The 19,520-nt window shown below is 49.1% G+C and overlaps 1 protein-coding gene across 1 annotated transcript in view; it reads left to right on the top strand.

Annotated features, from left to right (window-relative positions):
• Nucleotides 1-8,412: 8,412 nt before the first annotated feature.
• Nucleotides 8,413-19,520, top strand: part of NHERF1 (NHERF family PDZ scaffold protein 1) — a 38,890-nt gene continuing 27,782 nt past the window's right edge. Inside the window, exons 1-2 of the mRNA XM_073606649.1 lie at nucleotides 8,413-8,763; nucleotides 18,149-18,187. Coding sequence (XP_073462750.1) covers nucleotides 8,482-8,763; nucleotides 18,149-18,187 — 321 coding nt within the window. The 5' untranslated portion in view covers nucleotides 8,413-8,481. The remainder of the gene's footprint in view (nucleotides 8,764-18,148; nucleotides 18,188-19,520) is intronic.

Raw genomic sequence — 19,520 nt, 5'->3', positions numbered from 1 at the left:
GGGAAAAAGGAAGTCAATTTTGTTTTGGTGTAACGTCGCACAGCCGAGACGTTACACCAAAACAAATTTTCAGTTAAAGCGACGCAGTGCCGAATCGCAAAAAGTGCTCTGGTCAGGAAGGGGGTAAAATCTTCCGGGGCTGTTAACTTCTTGATGAATCTGAAGACAAAACGAGAAATCTCACCCTCCTCCCTGAGTTAATTTAACTTCTAACCCCCTTCATCCTTTTTGCTGGATTGTGCTCAAATAACATACTTATGCGCCCAGTGAATCCACCGTTGTCCTGCTGAGAACCATTGGTCCACCACTGCGTGTAGGGTCCTGTGCTGCCAGCCTCTTTTTTTATGTCATTGCGCAGGGCTGCTGATAAGGCAATACAGCCAGCCCTCCTGTACCGACCCCATCAATTTAAAAGGGGGGCCTGGGCACCTGCCGAGCAAGAGGGCTGGCTGTACTGCCTTATTACTGACACTCTTGTGGATCCCCCTGCAGTGCTTCCGGCTTCAACTCCTCTTCCTCCCTCTGGCTGTGCTGCAGGGGGATTGGTACTAGAATCTGCACCCCCCCCCCTACACTTGCTGTCCAGGATCCCTGTGTGCCCACCTTTCTCTGCAGCACTTCCAGCTTCCCTCCTCTCCTGCCAGCTGCTGTGGTCACACAGGGGGATCAATTTCAGATTGGAGAGTGGGGGGGGGGGGGGGGTGCAGTAAATATGTCATATTTGTAGCACCCTTTAGTGTGCTACTAGTGTCAGAGTAGGTAAAACATATTCTGACTTATGTCTAAACCCTGCGAGTCTTAACCGCTTCAGCCCCAGAAGATTTGGCCGCTGAATGACCAGTCCATTTTTTGCGATTTGGCACTGCGTCGCTTTAACTGACAATTGCGCGGTCGTGTGACATTGTACCCAAACAAAATTGACATCCTTTTTTCCCCACAAATAGAGCTTTCTTTTGGTGGTATTTGATCATCTCTGCGGTTTTTATTTTTTGTGTTATAAACAAAAAAAGAGCGACAATTTTGAAAAAAATACAATATTTTGTACTTTTTGCTATAATATTATCCCCATTTTAAAAGCGATTTTTTTCTCAGTTTAGGCTGATATGTATTCTTCTACATATTTTTGGTAATAAAAATCACAATAAGCGTATATTGATTGGTTTGCGCAAAAGTTTTAACGTCTACAAAATAGGGGATAGATTTATAGCATTTTTATTATTTTTTTTTTTTACTAGTAATGACGGCGATCTGCAATTGTTATCGTGACTGCGACATTATGGCGCATACATCGGACAATTTTGACACATTTTTGGGACCATTGGCATTTATACAGAGATCAGTGCTATAAAAATGCATTGATTACTGTAAAAATGTCACTGGCAGGGAAGGGGTGAACACTAGGGGGCAATCAAGGGGTTAACTGTGTTCCCTGCTACGTGTTCTAACTGAAGGGGGGAGGGGACTTGCTAGGGGAAGAGACAGATCAGTGTTCATACTTTGTATGAACACACGATCAGTCTCTTCTCCCCTCAGAGAACCGGGATCTCTGTGTTTCCACACAGAGATCCCGGTTCTCGCCGTGTCACGAGCAATCACGGGAGCCCGGCAGTCATCGCGACCGCCAGGCACTCGCATCGGCTCCGGGGGGCGAGCAATGGGCGCGCATGCGTGTCCCTAGTGGCCACAATAAGAAGTGACGTAACATGACGGCGATTCTCGCAGCAGTGCCATTCTGCCGCAGTAAAACTGCGGCAGCTGGTTGGCAAGTGGCTAATCTGGGTCAGGGTTAGGTCAGGGTTATTAGAGTTCAGGGCAGCATGACTCATACAGGCAGCTCTCTGGTGCCTCCCCCCGGTTCTGGAAAGTTGGAGAACATTCTAGAAACTAGAGAGCGGAGATACGGAGATAGGAGGGGCTGTTCTGCATATTTAGGGGCACTTAGCCAATTCCCAGGAGATGGGCCTGGCAGGGGACTAAGTGAGCCCTTAAATAGGAATGGGTCATACTGGGAGGGGAGTCGGGTAGAAGATGAAGATGCAGTACTGAGGGGACTGTCGGTGGCCCTTGAGGCGTACCCCCTAGTCTGGGGGGGGGGGTGCTCTGTCTCGGGCCGGGGTTCAGGGTGCTGGCCTGGGAGAATCCTGAGTACAGGAGAAGCTTGGAAGGAGTCTTCTCTGAGAGGCAGTGGGAGCAAGGAGGACAGTGGTAGTACTACAGCACGGTGCAGGGACTTACAAAGGGAGAGACTACCACATGTAGCAGGTCTCTCTGGAAGATAGCAGTGTGCTTAAATCTTCCTTACCTTGCTCCAGGAGGTCTCCAGAGAGTCAGTAGGGGAGACAGGTGGAAAAGCGGCCAGGTGGGCCGGTGAAGAGGCAGCCAGGTGGGCTAGCATTTCCTAGAGCTGAAACCCGTGTCCACAGGGAAGATGAAGGTACTCCAGGATGCAGTTCACAACCCATTTAGCTTCTTTCCAAAGGGACTGAGAGTTCCTAGCCTGTAAGGGGCCGTTGCTGATCTAACAGAGACTGTTAGCTACTAAAGAAAGAATCAAGTGGAGCTGTATATAGGGAGGAAATTGTCCCTGGTTTTTGTCGTTATCAAGTTGGGCATTCCATAATTCCTATCCGCATAGGGTGCCCACGTGTCCCGGATTGCCCGGGACATTCCCGCAATTGGCAGATCTGTCCCGGGTCCCTGGGCACCTTCATTCCGGGACAATACAGTGTCCCGGAATGGAATTGACAGAGCGAGCAAACCTCGCCAAAGCGCTGGTGCTCGCTCTGCCTCCAGCTCTACCTGAGACTCTGGTCACTGGTTGCTAGAGCCGCCTGGCGGCTAGAAACCAGTGAGCTCACAGTGCGACTCTGCCCAGCATGCAAAGCGGAGGAGAAGTTAACTTTCTCCTCCCTGCCTAACACTCTCCACCTTGCCGGACAAGGCTGTCAGCTGGGGCAGCCCCGAATTCACAAATCCACCGCCACTGTTACTATCTCCGCAGCTCTGCCCCTGGATGTCTCCCTGCCTGGTACTGCAGAGCAGACCGAAGCCGCCTCCCGCTCCTCGGCTATTTACAAGTACACGGAGAGGGAAGAGGGACACCGCTGTGCATTCCTGGCGCTGATATGAGGTCTGTTCTAAGCTTATATTATGTGTATGTAGATAGACAGAGGAGGGCCAGGGACAGTGTTCAGTAAAGGGGTAAAAAGTGCCCCCCCAGCACGTTTCTGACACCCACCTCTCCACTAGCACAAGTGGAAGGGGGGGTCTGTACTGTGGGGGGTTCTCTACTTAGTGGGGGTCTGTACTGTACTACTGTGAGGTTCTGTACTTAGGGGGGGTCTATAATGAGGGAGGGGGGTCTATACTTAGTCGGGGGGTCTATACTGATGGAGAAGGGGTCTGTATTTAGTGAGGGGGTCTATACTGAGGGGGGGAAGTCTGTACTGAGGGAGGGGAATCTATACTTGATGGAGGGGGGTCTTTACTGAGGCGGTATATACTTAGTGGAGAGGGGGGTCCATACTGAGGGAGGGGGCCTATAGTTAGTGGAGAGGGGGGTCTGTACTGAGGGAGAGGGCCTATAGTTAGTGGAGGGGGGTCAGTACTGAGGGAGGGGGTCTATAGTTAGTGGAGGGGGGTCCGTACTGAGGGAGGGGGCCTATACTTAGTGGAGAGGGGGGTCCGTACTGAGGGAGGGGGTCTATATTTAGTGGGGGGGTCCGTACTGAGGGAGGGGGGCCTATAGTTAGTGAGGGGGTCCATACTGAGGGAGGGGACTTATACTTAGTGGAGAGGGGGCGGAATGAGGGAGGGGGTCTATAGTTAGTAGGGGGGGTCTGTACTGAGGGAGGGGAGTCTATACTGAGGGAAGGGGATCTGTACTAAGAGAGGGGAGTCTATTATTACAATGTAATAATAGAAATACAATTCAAGGATGGTGTTGGGATGGTATAAGTGATGATATAAGCAGGGTATTGGGATGAAATAAGTGCTAAAACCAGCCATTCACCCGACAAACCACTCGCTGCCAAAATCCCGCCAACCCCCAAACTACATTCAACAACCCCCCCTCAGTCCTTGGCAAAATTGTCCCTGAATGGCAGTTTGGAAATGTGGTCACCCTATATCCGCATCCAAGTTATTACCCCCTAATAAAACATAAAAACAAAGCTCAAGGACTGTTCACTGTGTCTGGATGAAAGTTGAAGCTGTGGTGTGCCTGGCTGTGCAGCAGTGGGGAGCCCTGTCATTTGTAACCCCTATGGGGGCAGTGCTACATATTTTCCAGCCCCTTCTTTTCCTCAATGAACACAGTGAGCGATCCATAACGATCCATTCATCACTGAAGCATACTGAAGCACACTGTGTTTACTATGCTTCAGTTTGTGAATGAACAAGAAGCTGCTCAGGACAGAGCGCTTCACATTCATTCACTGTCCAGCACTGTCCAGTACAGCTGAGGCTGCAGAGAAAGAGACTGATAAATCTGTCCTCACTCCCTTTCTTTGTCTCAAATGGGAGACATCAGGGGTCATTTAGACCCCAGATTGCAAGGAGCAGATCTTTTTATTTGAATGGGTCTTGATCAATGAGGGTATAATTTCTGCCATGGCTGTGAAGCAGAGCATTGCGTCCGTGCCATTATAGTGAAAATATAATTTGATATCTTTGGAGGGGAATGGGCCCTGTCAGGTAGGCTGTACAGGGCCCTGTGATTTCTAACAGTAGTCCTGTCATCGGGAGCAGGCTGGGTATTTTGTGTTCTTGCAACCGACCCCCTGCCAGATTTGCACTCCTAAAGTAAACTATCTGTAGTCTGACGCCTCCTGAGATATCTGTGGCAGATATCCCAAGACACTGTTGAAGCAGAGTAAACACCCTTCTCGTCTATGCGAGAATGGTGGCAGGCGGTGGGTAGAGATGGTCTGAACACCCCACAGGGGAAAGTTCTGACCCGAACGGCGAACCCCATTGAAGTCAATGGGAGCCGAAAAGGAAAAATAAAAAGTTGCCATTTTTAAGGCTTATATACAAGTAATTGGCCATAAAAGGGATATAGGGGTCTGGGTACTGCCCTGGGGGACATGTATCAATGCAAACTTTAAAAAAGTGATTTTAATGATGCTTAAAGTGCAGCAATAAAAATGAAAAATTCCTTTAAATATAGTGCCTGGGGGGTCCCCTCAGTCTGCATAAACAGTGGTGCATCTGTAGCATGCATAGAACATGCTGCAGCAATTTTTTTTTTTTAACAATTTTTTACTCAATAACTAATTGGTTATTAAAGTGGAGGTTCATACAAAAATTTAGTCTCTGCTTTTCGGAACCCCCCACTCCGGTGTCACATTTAGCACCTTTCAGGGGGGGAGGGGGGTGCAGATACCTGTCTAAGACAGGTATTTGCACCCACTTCCGGGCATAGACTCCCGCGGGAGTCTACTCCTCCTCCTATTCCCCCGCACTGTCTGCTGGGACACACACAGGTCCCAGAGACAGCAGGGACCATTCAGATTGCGCAGCGCGACTCGCGTATGCGCAGTAGGGAACCGGGAAGTGAAGCCGCAAAGCTTCATTTCCTGATTCCCTTACCGAAGATGGCAGCAGCAGCATCCGAGGACTGAGGGATGGTTCGGCCTTGGGTGCCGACATTGCGGGCACCCTGGACAGGTAAGTGTCCTCATTTTAATTTTCGCGGGACTTCCGCTTTAAGGATGCAGCGGCCGGCTTCCTGGCCCTGCTCCGGAACAACCAGCTTTTACTGCGCCCTGTGCATTGCAGTGCATTGTAGGGCGTTTGGCGGGCGATGGCGAACTGCGGTAATAATACAATTTATGTTGAAAGAGATTGAAATGAATATCACAAGCAGCAAAAAGTAAACATACATTCTCTTTATACAATCCAAAAAGGAAGAAGAAAACGTTTTGGCACTACATACAATCTAAAGAGGATCTATTATTATATTCTTTACATGTTGCTAGGTGCTTCCTAACCCTAGCTATGAGGTGTGACCTACACTCCTCCCCCTTCCTGCCATGACCAATCTGACAAGAGCTAGGAAGGAGACGGATCATCACGGCACCATGGTTGGTATGGTGTCAGGATGATTGAAGCGCATTATTTATATCACAATATAAAATGAAATAGTTCAACTCACCATAATGCAGAATCAGTGGGAGCCCTGAGTGTACCACTTGCCAGCCACGTCACCTGCCACCAGATGCTGATTGTCACTTGCCACATCACCTGCCACAAGTTGCGGATTGTCACTTTCCACGTCACCTGCCACCAGATGCTGATTGTCACTTGCCTGACACCAGATGCTGATTGTCACTTGCCACATCACCTGCCACCAGATGCTGATTGTCACTTGCCACGTCACCTGCCACAAGTTGTGGATTGTCACTTGCCTGCCACCAGATGCTGATTGTCACTTGCCATGTCACCTGCCACCAGATGCTGATTGCCTCTTGTAACGTCACCTCCCACAAGTTGCGGATTGTCACTTGCCATGTCACCTGCCATCAGATGCAGATTGTCACTTGCCACGTCACCTGCCACCAGATCAGGGGCGTAACTAGAACCTTCAGGGCCCCGGGTGCAAGAAACCATGATGGGCCCATTGTATGGGGAACCAGGTACTGCCCTAGGGGACATGTATCAATGCAAAAAAAATGACTGTTTTGTTCAGGAGCAGTGATTTTAATAATGTTTAAAGTGAAACAATAAAAATGAAATATTCTTTTAAATATCATGCCTGGGGGTCCCCTTAGTCTGCCTGTAAAGTGGCGCATCTGTGTGATGTGTAGAACAGTGTCGCAGCAAAATGACATTTCTAAAGGAAAAAATGTCATTTAAACTTGCTCAAGGATGTAATGTATTGTCTTCTCCCGTCAATATAGATGAAAAATCAAGGAAAAAATAGTCCCCCCCTCCATACCAGGCCCTTCGGGCATGCAGCCTGGAGGACAGGATGGGGGGGTGAGCGAGCGCCCCCCCCCCCCCTCCTGAACCATACCAAGCCACATGCCCTCAACATGGGGAGGGTGCTTTGGGGTCCCCCCAAAGCAACCTTGTCCCCATGTTGATGGAGGGACCTCCTCCTGACAACCCTGGCTATTGGTTGTCAGGGTCTGGGGGTGGGGGGCCTCCAGATCCCGCCCCCCCATGTGAATGGGTATCCGGTACATTCATAAAAAAAAGTGTCAAAAAGTAAAAACCACAATAGACAGTTTTTGACAATTCCTTTATTTAAAAAATAAAATTTTTTAAAAAGTGTCCCGCGATGTCCATCCATCTTCAATCACGCCGCCCAACGGACCCAAAAAATTGAAAAAAAAAAACTCCTCCTCCATGGGAGGGCTCCTGCCGACTGCTGTCTTTTCCCTTTGACAGCTCTTATATAGGCAAGGGCGGGGCCACGCGCTGACCTGACCGACTAACCCCCCACATGATGTCAGAAGGGTGCGGGGTCACTTGGTTACATCACCGGGTGGCCCCGCCCTTGCTTACATAACAGCTGTCACAGTCAAGAGATAGCAGTTGCCGGGCGGCCTACCATGGAGGTGGAGCTTTTTTTTTTTTTAATTTTTTTTTTTTTTTTGGGTCCGTCGGGCGGCATGATTGAAGATGGACGGACATCGCTGGACACTTTTTTTTTCTATTTTAATAAAGAAATTGTCAAAAACTGTCTATTGTGGTTTTTACTTTTCGACACTTTTTTTGGTGAATGGGTAGGGGTACAATGTGCCCAATACACATTCACAGGGGGCTGGGATCTGGGGGCCCCCTTGTTAAAGGGGGCTTATAGATTCCGATAAGCCCCCCACCCTCAGACCCCGACAACCAATGGCCAGGGTTGTTGGGAAGAGGTCCTTGTCCCCATCAACATGGGGACAAGGTGCTTTGGGGAGGGGGGACCCCAAAGCACCCTTCCTATGTTGGGGGCAAGCGGCCCACGCCAAATTTTTTTAAAATTTTGACGTGGAGTTCCCTTTTAAAATCTATGCCAGACCCAAAAGGCCTGGTATTAATTTTTTTTGGGGGGGCGACCCTACGCTGTTTTTTTTAAATTTCGGTATACTTCTCCTGACAGGTTCCCTTTATTGGGACCTGAACACAGCCAGAGGGCCCTATGATAACATTTCTCTGGGGGCCATTTTGGGGGCGCTGTGTCTTTAAGGAAAAGATTAAACTAAGAACTCCAACAATGTTGCCAAAAAAACTTTCTCTGCGGTCACGTGTCCTCTCTCTCCGGGTCATGTGAGTCACTTGTTGCAGCGATTAAGTCCGGACAGAGTGGGTGCGCCTCGCCTTATTTGCATGGCCGCCTCCTTCCTGCCCTCTCCCGTCCAATGGCGGCCCGCCATTTCCCCCGGGGCCGTCCTTTGATTGGCGGGTGGCGGTGCCAGTCTCCGCTCTGTTCTCTCCTCCGCTATAAGTGACGTTGAGCGGCTGTGTGCGGGCACTCTACTAGGAGGGATGGCACCGGAGCGGCTGTGTGTTCTGGAGAAGGGGCCCTCGGGCTACGGCTTCCACCTGCACAGCGAGAAGAACCGGCCCGGGCAGTATGTCAAGCTGGTGGAGCCCGGCTCGGCCGCTGAGAAAGCGGGGCTCAGAGCGGGGGACAAACTGATCCGGGTGTGCGGGGAGGACGTCCGAGAACTGGGGCACCAGCAGGTGGTCAGCAAGATCCGGGCGGCCACGGAACAACTCACCCTGGAGGTGCAGGGACCCGAGGAAGAGGGTGAAGAAACTTCCCAGGTATTCCAACCCAAGGGTCAAAGTCCACCCCAAACTACTTCTGTTCTAGGTGGGGAGCTAGGTTCTGGGAAGCCAGGTTCTGTCCATCATGGGATAGTTCTGTCAAACCCTTGAAGCGAGGTTCTCAGTAGCGAGGTTCTGTCCGTCCTGGGAAGCGAGGTTCTGTCCGTCCTGGGAAGCGAGGTTCTGTCCGTCCTGGGAAGCGAGGTTCTGTCCGTCCTGGGAAGCGAGGTTCTGTCCGTCCTGGGAAGCGAGGTTCTGCGTAGCGAGGTTCTGTCCGTCCTGGGAAGCGAGGTTCTGCGTAGCGAGGTTCTGTCCAGCCTGGGAAGCGAGGTTCTGCGTAGTGAGGTTCTGTCCAGCCTGGGAAGCGAGGTTCTGCGTAGCGAGGTTCTGTCCAGCCTGGGAAGCGAGGTTCTGCGTAGCGAGGTTCTGTCCAGCCTGGGAAGCGAGGTTCTGCGTAGCGAGGTTCTGTCCAGCCTGGGAAGCGAGGTTCTGTGTAGCGAGGTTCTGTCCAGCCTGGGAAGCGAGGTTCTGTCCAGCCTGGGAAGCGAGGTTCTGTCCAGCCTGGGAAGCGAGGTTCTGTCCAGCCTGGGAAGCGAGGTTCTGCGTAGCGCGGTTCTGTCCAGCCTGGGAAGCGAGGTTCTGCGTAGCGAGGTTCTGTCCAGCCTGGGAAGCGAGGTTCTGTCCAGCCAGGCCTCCCCTCTCCTTCCTGGGAAGCCAGGTTTTGCCCCCCCCCCCCCCCCCCCGAGGTTGCCAGGTTCTGCTCACCCCTTCCTGAACATTGCTTGAACCTGTATCCCTGATTGTAGTCGTATGCATGAGCAAACCTGTTGTATGACAGATTGCAGGCAGGGCACGAGACCCCCTTGTTATGAAATCACAGTGTAGTTGGGAACCCCACTGCTGGAGTTCCCCGGAGAAGGATGATGGGTTGTTGAAGTGAGGAGCCCATCGAAAATTGGACATGTCAGCTTGGGGTGGAGATAAATGCAGTGAATGGGGATGAACAAAGTTTTCAGAACTGATACAAAGTATCTGGATATGTCATATGACTTCTGTTTTGTAAAGGTTCTTCAAACAGGGATGTAAGAATCAGAATTGAGGATCTGTGTTGTCTATTCTAGGAGTTTCAGAAGTCAGAATGTGTTTCCATAGACGATAGTGGAAATAGTTTTAGGTTATTGGATGGCAGCCCTGTCTTCTGGGAATTGGCTGGCACTGCTGTGATTCTTAGCTGATTCCCGGATCTGATCCCGAGCTATGATCTGTATTTTCTAGATCAGCTGTTCTCAACTAGTGTTCCTTCAGAAATGAGCACTCTTCCCACTGACCCCTTCAAATGCAAGACCTGCTTCCCACAGACCAAACCCCCCCCCCCCCCCCCCCCCTCTCTCACGCATAGGGTCATTCTCCCCACTGCCACCATTGGAGGGCATTCTTTCCACTGAACCTCTCCCCCATGTAAGGAACATTCTTCCAACTGACCCCCCCCCCCCCCCCATATGTGAAGGGCATTCTTTCCACGGAACCCCCCCCTGCTCAATGTGAAGAGCGTTCTTCACACTGCCACCCCCCCCCTCAATGTGAATGGTATTATTCCCACTGACCACCAATATGGTGGTTACGTAGGGTGTTGAAAATTGTTTGTGTAATCGATGCATCGCGATTCAGCCTTAAACGATTATGCATCTAAGCAGAGAACAGCTAAATCGCGATTGCATCAATTACGCCATGGTCCCCTGTCAGAGTCCTCCCCTCCAATGCCTAAATGTGTATGTGTGATCACAAAGCAGGGGATCTCCCCCTGTGACACCTGACCTTGGATCTGAAACGCCCAGTGGCCACTGTAACAAAGTCCAATGCCAGTGCGTGTATCATAGGAGCCGGTCTAGGAGGCGGGACTTGACACCGGGCAATTCGAATCCAAGCTCTGTAACAGCGGAGATCCCTGCTCTGTTTGATCTGGCCACTAGTGAGGCTGCACTAATGGCCACATAAGGTAGCACTGATGGATTTTTGATGAAAACCGTGGATAGTAATCGTGATGCATCAAGGAATCTAATCGTTGACAGGACAATCGCAATCGACTCCTGAGACCAGTGAAGATGCGCACCTTTAATGTAAAGGGCATTCTTCCCATTGACCACCCCAATGTAAGAGTCAGTCTTCTATCTGACCCCCCCTCCCCCGCCATGTGAGGGCATTTTTCCTACTGATCACCAATGTAAGGGGCACTGTTCCTACTGACCCCTCCCCTATTGTGGAGGGCATTCTTCCCATTGATCACCCCAATATGAAGATCATTCTTCCCACTGCCACGCCCCAATGTGGAGGGCATTCTTCCCACTGCCTCCCCAATGTAAGGGGCACTCTTCCCATCTTCCCACTGAGCACCCCACTGTAAGGGGCATTCTAACTGCCATGTAAAGGCAATTCTTCCCACTGTGCCTCCTTTGAATGTGAAGCACATTCTCCCACTGACCACCAATGTAAGGGTCATTCTTCTAATTGACCCCCCCCCCCCCCCCCATGTAAAGGACATTCTTCCCACTGCCCCCCTTCCAATGTAAGGGGCATTCTTTTCACTGACCACCATACTAATTGGTGCCTTGTAGACCGTAATAAGTAGAAGGGGTTCATTGAGAAACTAATTTCAAGGGTTCCTCTGTGTTCAGTAGGTTGAGAAGGACTGATGTAGACTTTTGGGAACACCCAGACCTGTGTCCCCTTACGGTGTGTGTGGTTTTCTTTATTCCTGGAGTTCTGCTTTAACAGTGAGTCGTAGTTCGTGATTGAATTGCCAGTTTACCTTGGAGGTGAACGCAGACTAATTGTCATCGAAATAAAACTGCGCAAACACTGATAGTCCATTACAAATCACTCTAAAATTAGAAGCCACTTCATAGAAAATACCAGATTTCCTTAGAAAAAAAAAATTGCATATTGGAAAACAGGAGCATAAATCACCCGGCTGACGTGTCCTGTTCTCACCTCCTATTCCATGTGAGTATCAGGAGATCATCGCTCAGGTCTGCCTTTTTTATCAGCAGAATTTAGTGAGTAAATAGAGGGAGATTCTTCCCAGCATGGACACGCAGAGGAATGAAATCCCCCTCCACACTTGATCAAAAAGGGAAAAGAAAAGTTTTGGATTTTAGCCCTAAAATCCTGAGTTCTGAGAAGCAAATGTTTGTTTAAATACCTTCAGCTTTTATATTTCCAATTGTTGGGTGTATTTCTTCTACATCTGTGCAGTAATCCAGTGTGAAGCCTTACTTCCTGTAGTAGAGACCAGTCACTGCTCTCACTACTTGTACAGGGTGACTGGTCTTGTCTCCGCCTCCTCCTGTATTTTTCTGTAGGTAGCCTGTAGTGGGTGGAGCCTTTTCTCTCCCACAGCTCTACTTTATTTATCTCTTTGTGCAGGGTGACTGGTCCAATGATTTTTACAGACAGCCTGTAGTGGGTGGAGCTACTAGGTCCTTCCCACAGCCTGTGGGAAGGCATATACAGCATAGTAATGATGTCACTGCTTTTACAGGGTGATACCTGGGTTTGCAAAAGAATAATGGAACTGTGGGCACCACCATCTAAGTGTAGGCTTTATTAAAACCAAAAGCGTAAAACAGTATGCACTCGCATGCTGGAAATGGGCACCTCAAACAATCCTGCAGCATCTGCAGAGTTTGTCAGGGAAGCGGTCAAGCATTGCATGGTAGCATCTGGAAGTGGCTATATACCATTTACAGAGTTTGCCAGGGAAGTGGTTGAGTATTGCAGAGTAGTGCCTGGAAGCGACTATATACAGTATCACAAAAGTGAGTACACCCCTCACATTTCTGTAAATATTTTATTATATCTTTTCATGTGACAACACTGAAGAAATTACACTTTCCTACAATGTAAAGTAGTGAATGTACAGCTTGTATAACAAAATAACTCAACACACAGCCATTAATGTCTAAACCGCTGGCAACAAAAGTGAGTACACCCCTAAGTGAAAATGTCCAAATTGGGCCTAAAGTGTCAATATTTTGTGTGGTCACCATTATTTTCCAGCACTGCCTTAACCCTCTTGGGCATGGAGTTCACCAGAGCTTCACAGGTTGCCACTGGAGTCCTCTTCCACTCCTCTATGGCGACATCACGGAGCTGGTGGATGTTGGAGACCTGTCGCTCCTCCACCTTACTTTGCAGATGCTCAATAGGGTTTAGGTCTGGAGACATGCTTGGCCACTCCATCACCTTTACCCTCAGCTTCTTTAGCAAGGCAGTGGTTGTCTTGGAGGTGTGTTTGGGGTCATTATGTTGGAATACTGCCCTGCGGCCCAGTCTCCAAAGGGAGGGGATCATGCTCGGCTTCAGTATGTCACAGTACATGTTGGCATTCATGGTTCCCTCAATGAACTGTAGCTCCCCAGTGCCGGCAGCACTCATGCAGCCCCAGACCATGACACTCCCACCACCATGCTTGACTGTATACAAGACACACTTGTCTTTGTACTCCTAACCTGGTTGCCGCCACAGATACTTGAACCATCTGAACCAAATAAGTTTATCTTGGCCTCATCAGACCACAGGACATGGTTCCAGTAATCCATGTCCTTAGTCTGCATGTCTTCAGAAAACTGTATGTGGGCTTTCTGGTGCATTATCTTTTAGAAGAGGCTTCCTTCTGGGATGACAGTCATGCAGACCAATTTGATGCGGCGTATGGTCTGAGCACTGACAGGCTGATTCCCCCCCACCCCTTCAACCTTTGCAGCAATGCTGGCAGCACTCATACGTCTATATCCCAAAGACAACCTCTGGATATGACGCTGAGCACGTGCACTCAGCTATTTGCTCAACTCTGGCGAGGCCTGATCTGAGTGGAACCTGTCATGTTAAACTGCTGTATGGTCTTGGCCACCATGCTGCAGCTCAGTTTCAGGGTCTTGGCAATCTTTTTAATACCTAGGCCATCTTTATGTAGAGCAAAAATGATTCTTTTAAGATCCTCAAAGTTCTTTGCCATGAGGTGCCATGTTGAACTTCCAGTGACCAGTATGAGAGAGCGATAACACCAAATTTAACACACCTGCTCCCTATTCACACCTGAGACCTTGTAACACTAACGAGTCACATGACACTGGGGAGGGAAAATGGCTAATTAGGCCCAAATTGGACATTTTCACTTAGGGGTGTACTCACTTCTGTTGCCAGTGGTTTAGACATTAATGGCTGTGTTGAGTTATTTTGAGGGGACAGCAAATTTACACCGTTATACAAGCTGTACACTCACTACATTACATTGTAGCAAAGTGTAGTTTCTTCAGTGTTGTCACATGACGAGAATAAAATATTTACAAAAATGTGAGGGGTGTACTCCATTTTGTGAGATACTGTACCATGTACGCAGTTTGCCAGGGAAACTGTCAAGTATTGCAGAGTAGCAACTGGAAGTGGCTGTATACCATGTACAGAGTTCACCGGGAAAGTGTTTCCCGGCAATGCAGAGTGTTGCAAGAAGCAGTTGGGTGTGTGAACTCCAAGGTAGCTAGTGTGGAGCGCACCGCCGAACTGGAAGCACGATGACATCAGACATATGGGTGTAGTGGCGGGATTTCATCAGTCGTAGGTGTGGCTACGCGTTTCAAGGTTTCGGAACTCTCCTTTCTCAAGCTTCTTAAGCCGCCCTGAAAATCTTAGGTCCTTTAATTTAATGTCAATGGCTTGGTATTTATAAGTTATTTTGTCTAAGGGTAATCCCCAAAACTTGGCCTGTTGTGGGTACTTGAGGATCGAGGTTGGGAATCGCTTGTGGAAGTTCTAGGTTTTATGCAACACAGATTTTACATACTGCTAGATGTGCTTGTCATGTGACCATGCTCAGGCCTATCCATTGGCTGGTTGGGCACAGAGCTGGGTTGTGGAAGTTTGTGTGTGTGTGTGGGGTCCCCCCCCCCCCCCCCCCCCAGCGGTGAAGTCACTTATGTCCAGCCAATCCTGAGACTTAGTCTTACTAGGCAGCACAGCCAGTTTGTAGTACTCTTTCCCTAATGCAGTGCAGTGTAACCTGATCCTGCTCCTAGCCTGTGACTGGACTGTTCAGGAGTAGCGGCAGACTGATGGACTCATCCCTCTGATCTATTCTTCTCCAATCAGCAGGTTGTTTGGCAATTTGCATACAGGGCAACCTGATTGACCCATTTCGCTGCCACACCACCTTTCTTTCAGTCTGCTATACTGGGAATTAAAAAAGACTGACGTATAACTATATTTGGGTACTAGGAGTTTTGCTTTCTTTTAACCATGGCAAAAGTACTGTATACCGTATGCTGCCTGTAGTGGGACTGAGTGCTGCACCCTCTGGGAAAGATGCACTGCTTCTTGTACAAGGGGCCTTCACAGTCAGGCGACCCACCCACTGTCCACAAACAGGATAAGCTGTGCACACTTGCACCAACTTTGCAAATAAGACTTGGCTGAAAATTTCCCACCATTGCCATCAACTGTTCTGATTTTATCTTTCCCAGCTTTGTGTTGAAATCGTTGGCACGGTCCTTGTCTGACGATTATATGAAGGTGCCAAATTCTATTACTTAGACCTTTCTCTGTGCTCAGAGGTCATAGACTGTTGTGAAGTGATGCATGCTGGGACCTGTAGTTCCACAGCGTTGGGATAGACATGGGTTGCAGAAGACTGTTCAAGATCAATACAAAAAGTGAATCCAGCATTGGCACGTATTGTGCAGTGAGCACAGAATATGTTCATTTACTTCCGTAGCGTAACCTATATGGTAACTGAAGTCTGATTGGCTGTTGGTTCTGGCACAATGCACTGCCTTGTTTATTACGGTATTAAACCAAAAAGCAAACCTTTTTCTTATGTTACAGCTTACAAGTTCTTAGATGTGATGGCTGCATTAGTTTTCTTTTTTGTATTTTCTCCTGGTTTTTCAACAGAACAAGCTGTCTTGTAGATCTATCAAGTACAGGGTTGAGACAAGTGGGCAGGGGTGCTTACAATCAACTTTTTTATTTACTTATGTAAAATCTTTATCCCAAAAGGAGAAAAAAAGGAAAAAACAGCTGTAACTGCTTTTTAAAATGAGCCGGAGTTCAGCTTTAATTTGTTAGTGTTTCAAAATCTGTTAGTACATCTAACACTTCCCCCCGCCATAGTGGGGGCACTCTAATACAGGAGGTGTTACTGGCCAGATCAGCAGGCGAAAGCCAAAAAGAGAAAACGAATGCAGCCGCCACACCTAATGATTGAGGTGCCATATATTACATTTTTGGTTTTGGGGTTACTACCACTTTAAGTCTCTGCTCTAGGAAGATTTAAAAAAAAAAAAAAAAACTGAATAAAATCCTTAAAATTAAACCCTTAGTTTTTAACACTTTCAGCCGCGGCTGTAATCTTAGGCCGGCCATACACGGTGCAAATTTCTTTCCTGCAACCACGGGTTGCAGGAATGAAATTTGCACAATTCCTCCATCTATGCTGACAGGAATCGGCAATTGTCTACTCGTGATGGGTGAGAATCCGGCAGGCTGGTCGTATCCAAGTTGTACGTTCAGCCTGCCCATTAACGGTTCAAATCTGGACCAGTTCCTACTCAACTGGCTGAGATTCGATCTGTGTATGGCCGGCCTTACTGAGTATGCAGCTTTATTTTCAATCCGTGCCTTTAGTCTAGTTTATGCTGCTGCCGCCATGATCACTACCCCCATGTTTCCTGTTTCAGGGTGGCTCCTTTCTCTTACAGCGTGCTATGGAGCCATTCCTTACATGTAGGGACATGAGTTGTGTATCCCTACACCGTTTATCAATAGAAACACGCAGCCCCGGAGACTGGGATGGCAAGGGTATCCCCTGCTTCTCCCTCCTCCGAGCCAACAAACGGACTCTAGATTGCACTCTCCACTGTTAAAATTTTTCCTGTAAAGCCTGGAGGGGGGGGGGGGGTGATTTGGGGAGGTGGCGGTGAAGCATGGGGGGGGGGGGGGAGTTCAGGGAGGTGGAGGCGAAGCTCTGGGGGGGGGGGGGGGGGGAGTTCAGGGAGGTGGAGGCGAAGCCTGGGGGGGGGGGGGGGGGAGTTCAGGGAGGTGGCGGCGAAGCCTGGGGGGGGGGGGGGGGGAGTTCAGGGAGGCGGCGGCGAAGCCTGGGGGAGTTCAGGGAGGCGGTGGCGAAGCCTAGGGGAGTTCAGGGAGGCGGGTGGCGAAGCCTGGGGGGAGTTCAGGGAGGCGGGTGGCGAAGCCTGGGGGAGTTCAGGGAGGCGGCGGCGAAGCCTGGGGGAGTTCAGGGAGGCGGGTGGCGAAGCCTGGGGGAGTTCAGGGAGGCGGCGGCGAAGCCTGGGGAGTTCAGGGAGGCGGCGGCGAAGCCTGGGGGGAGTTCAGGGAGGCGGCGGCGAAGCCTGGGGGGAGTTCAGGGAGGCGGCGGCGAAGCCTGGGGGGAGTTCAGGGAGGCGGCGGCGAAGCCTGGGGGAGTTCAGGGAGGCGGCGGCGAAGCCTGGGGGGAGTTCAGGGAGGCGGCGGCGAAGCCTGGGGGGAGTTCAGGGAGGGCAGTGGCGAAGCCTGGGGGAGTTCAGGGAGGCGGTGGCGAAGCCTGGGGAGTTCAGGGAGGCGGCGGCGAAGCCTGGGGGGAGTTCAGGGAAGTAGCAGTCAGAGCAGGAGTAGGCAGCATTGAAAGTTACAAATTGCAAGGTTGGGGTATGACTTTGACCTTTTTTTTTTTTTTTGTTTCTTTTTTTCTTTTTTTTTTTTTTTTTATTGTGCTCTTGGTACTCCCTGGATGTTCGCCTAGGAACCTGTCGTCTCTTAGACTATTGATACCTTGCATCTCAGGAGGCTTTGGGGTACTATACAGTGCATGTATCAATGGGGGGGGGGGGGGGGGGGGCTGGCTGTCTCTTCCTGATCAGAGGTGATAGGACCGATGTGAACATGCATGGTTTTATTTTTCTTTGCACAAATTGCAATGCTGGCCACTCTTTTTTTTTTTTTTTTTTTTTTAAACCCACACTATGGGAAGCCGTGAGTGTGACATTTAGCTTTCCAGATGGATAACAATTTTTAGTAAGCTGCTTTTAATGACTTTGCCCCCCTCTTTAATAACGGCCGGCTCCCTATCTGCTGCAGTTAGCAGCTGTATTGCTTTGCGCGCTGTTTTAATAAATGTGTATTTGCTAGGCCATAAAGCATGTTTAATGGTTCTGACTTTACCACCGAACAGACCACACTTCCTGCGTGAAGGCTTTCTGCAACGTCATGTGACCGGAGCGCAGGAGACAAGTGATCAGATCTGTAAAGTGAAATGTTCTGCTATCTGAAATTCAATAGACTTTTATGGTATATTTTATGGTATTAATGGGTTTCTCATTTCTGTCTTATTTGACAGGTCGATATTAAAGCGTCAGCAGCATCTGCCAATGACCAGGTATGTGATCGATCGTCATTGCTGTGTTGATGTAGACCTGACCTCTCTGTATCTTTTTGCTTTTGAAGAGTAAATATTTTTTATGGTGTAATGGAAGGATGACTCAAGAACAGTAAATACAGCTTAAATGAGAAGTGAAGGTCATCAATCACCCCAATACAGCCGGTTACAGTTTGTGTGTCATGTGATCAAAAGATGATAACCCATCTGCTGTGAAGAGATCATATCTAATTTTAAAGAGGACCTGTTCCAGGCATATATGAATGACTCTAATTACTGCATTTGCTTGCAGCCATTAAAGGCAATGGTGCACCCACATTATTGAAATAAGACGTGAATAATTTTTTTTTTTACATTGTTGCATTGAAGCCTGCAGAGTATTGCAACCATGATCAGAGCGTTATAGGTGCATTGTACCGGCTCCTGCATTGATATCCCAGTGTCGGGTCTGTACAGACCTTCTGTTATGGGGTTGGAAGGAGTAAACCATGAACAAGTACGGGGATGGTGACGCACTTGTACCGGTGCGATAGGAGTGCCTCTCCTGTCATGGCAGACAGAACTTGTAGATGACATCACCCACTCGTGCACGGAAGCTGCCGTTCACGGCACAGGGCTCTGAAGGAATGGCACGGGTGGCCATTCCTTCAGTGAGCATGCCCCACTGATGTCACTGGCTGCATTAACAGTAAATGTCTCCTAAACGACGCATGTTTAGCAGATATTTACACTACCTATATGTACACCTTATTAAAAGCTTACCTATGGGGAGAATTTAGGTCAACTTGCTGACCTGTTCCTTGACAATCAGCTATTCCCTTGTTAAGGATGCTGGTAGCCGCCCACTAATTTTATAAAATGCTAACGCTCCTAAACTCTGAAAATGCTAAATATTAGTGTTTTTGTCCTGGTGTGTGGGGGTTTTTTTTTTTTTTTTTTTTCCACCATTTTGTGTGCATGGAGCCTTAATATGTCCACTGCCTTGCAGCTTAAAGAGGGAGTCCACCTACAAAAAAAAATATTAAAAGCCAGCAGCTACAAATACTGCAGCTGCTGACTTTTAATAAATGGACACTTACCTGTCCCAGGGTCCAGCGATGTCGAAATCAATCGCTCGGGTCTCGGCAGCTGCCGCCGCCATCCTTGGTGGGGTAATTGGGTTTTGAACTGTTGAGGCTTCACTTCCTGGTTCCCTATTGCGCATGCGCGAGTTGCGCTGCATGTCCTAATTGGTCCCTGCTATCTCCTGGGACCTGTTTCCCGTGTGTGTGTGTGTGTGTGTGTGTGTGTGTGTGTGTGTGTGTGTGTGTGAAGGGTCGTGGCTCCCGCAGGA

The sequence above is a fragment of the Aquarana catesbeiana genome, linkage group LG12 (genome assembly GCF_042186555.1).
Source record: "Aquarana catesbeiana isolate 2022-GZ linkage group LG12, ASM4218655v1, whole genome shotgun sequence".
In the NCBI taxonomy this organism is placed as follows: domain Eukaryota; kingdom Metazoa; phylum Chordata; class Amphibia; order Anura; family Ranidae; genus Aquarana; species Aquarana catesbeiana.
The sequence above is the reverse complement of the archived record's forward strand: the minus strand, read 5'-3'. Positions and strand labels throughout refer to the sequence as shown.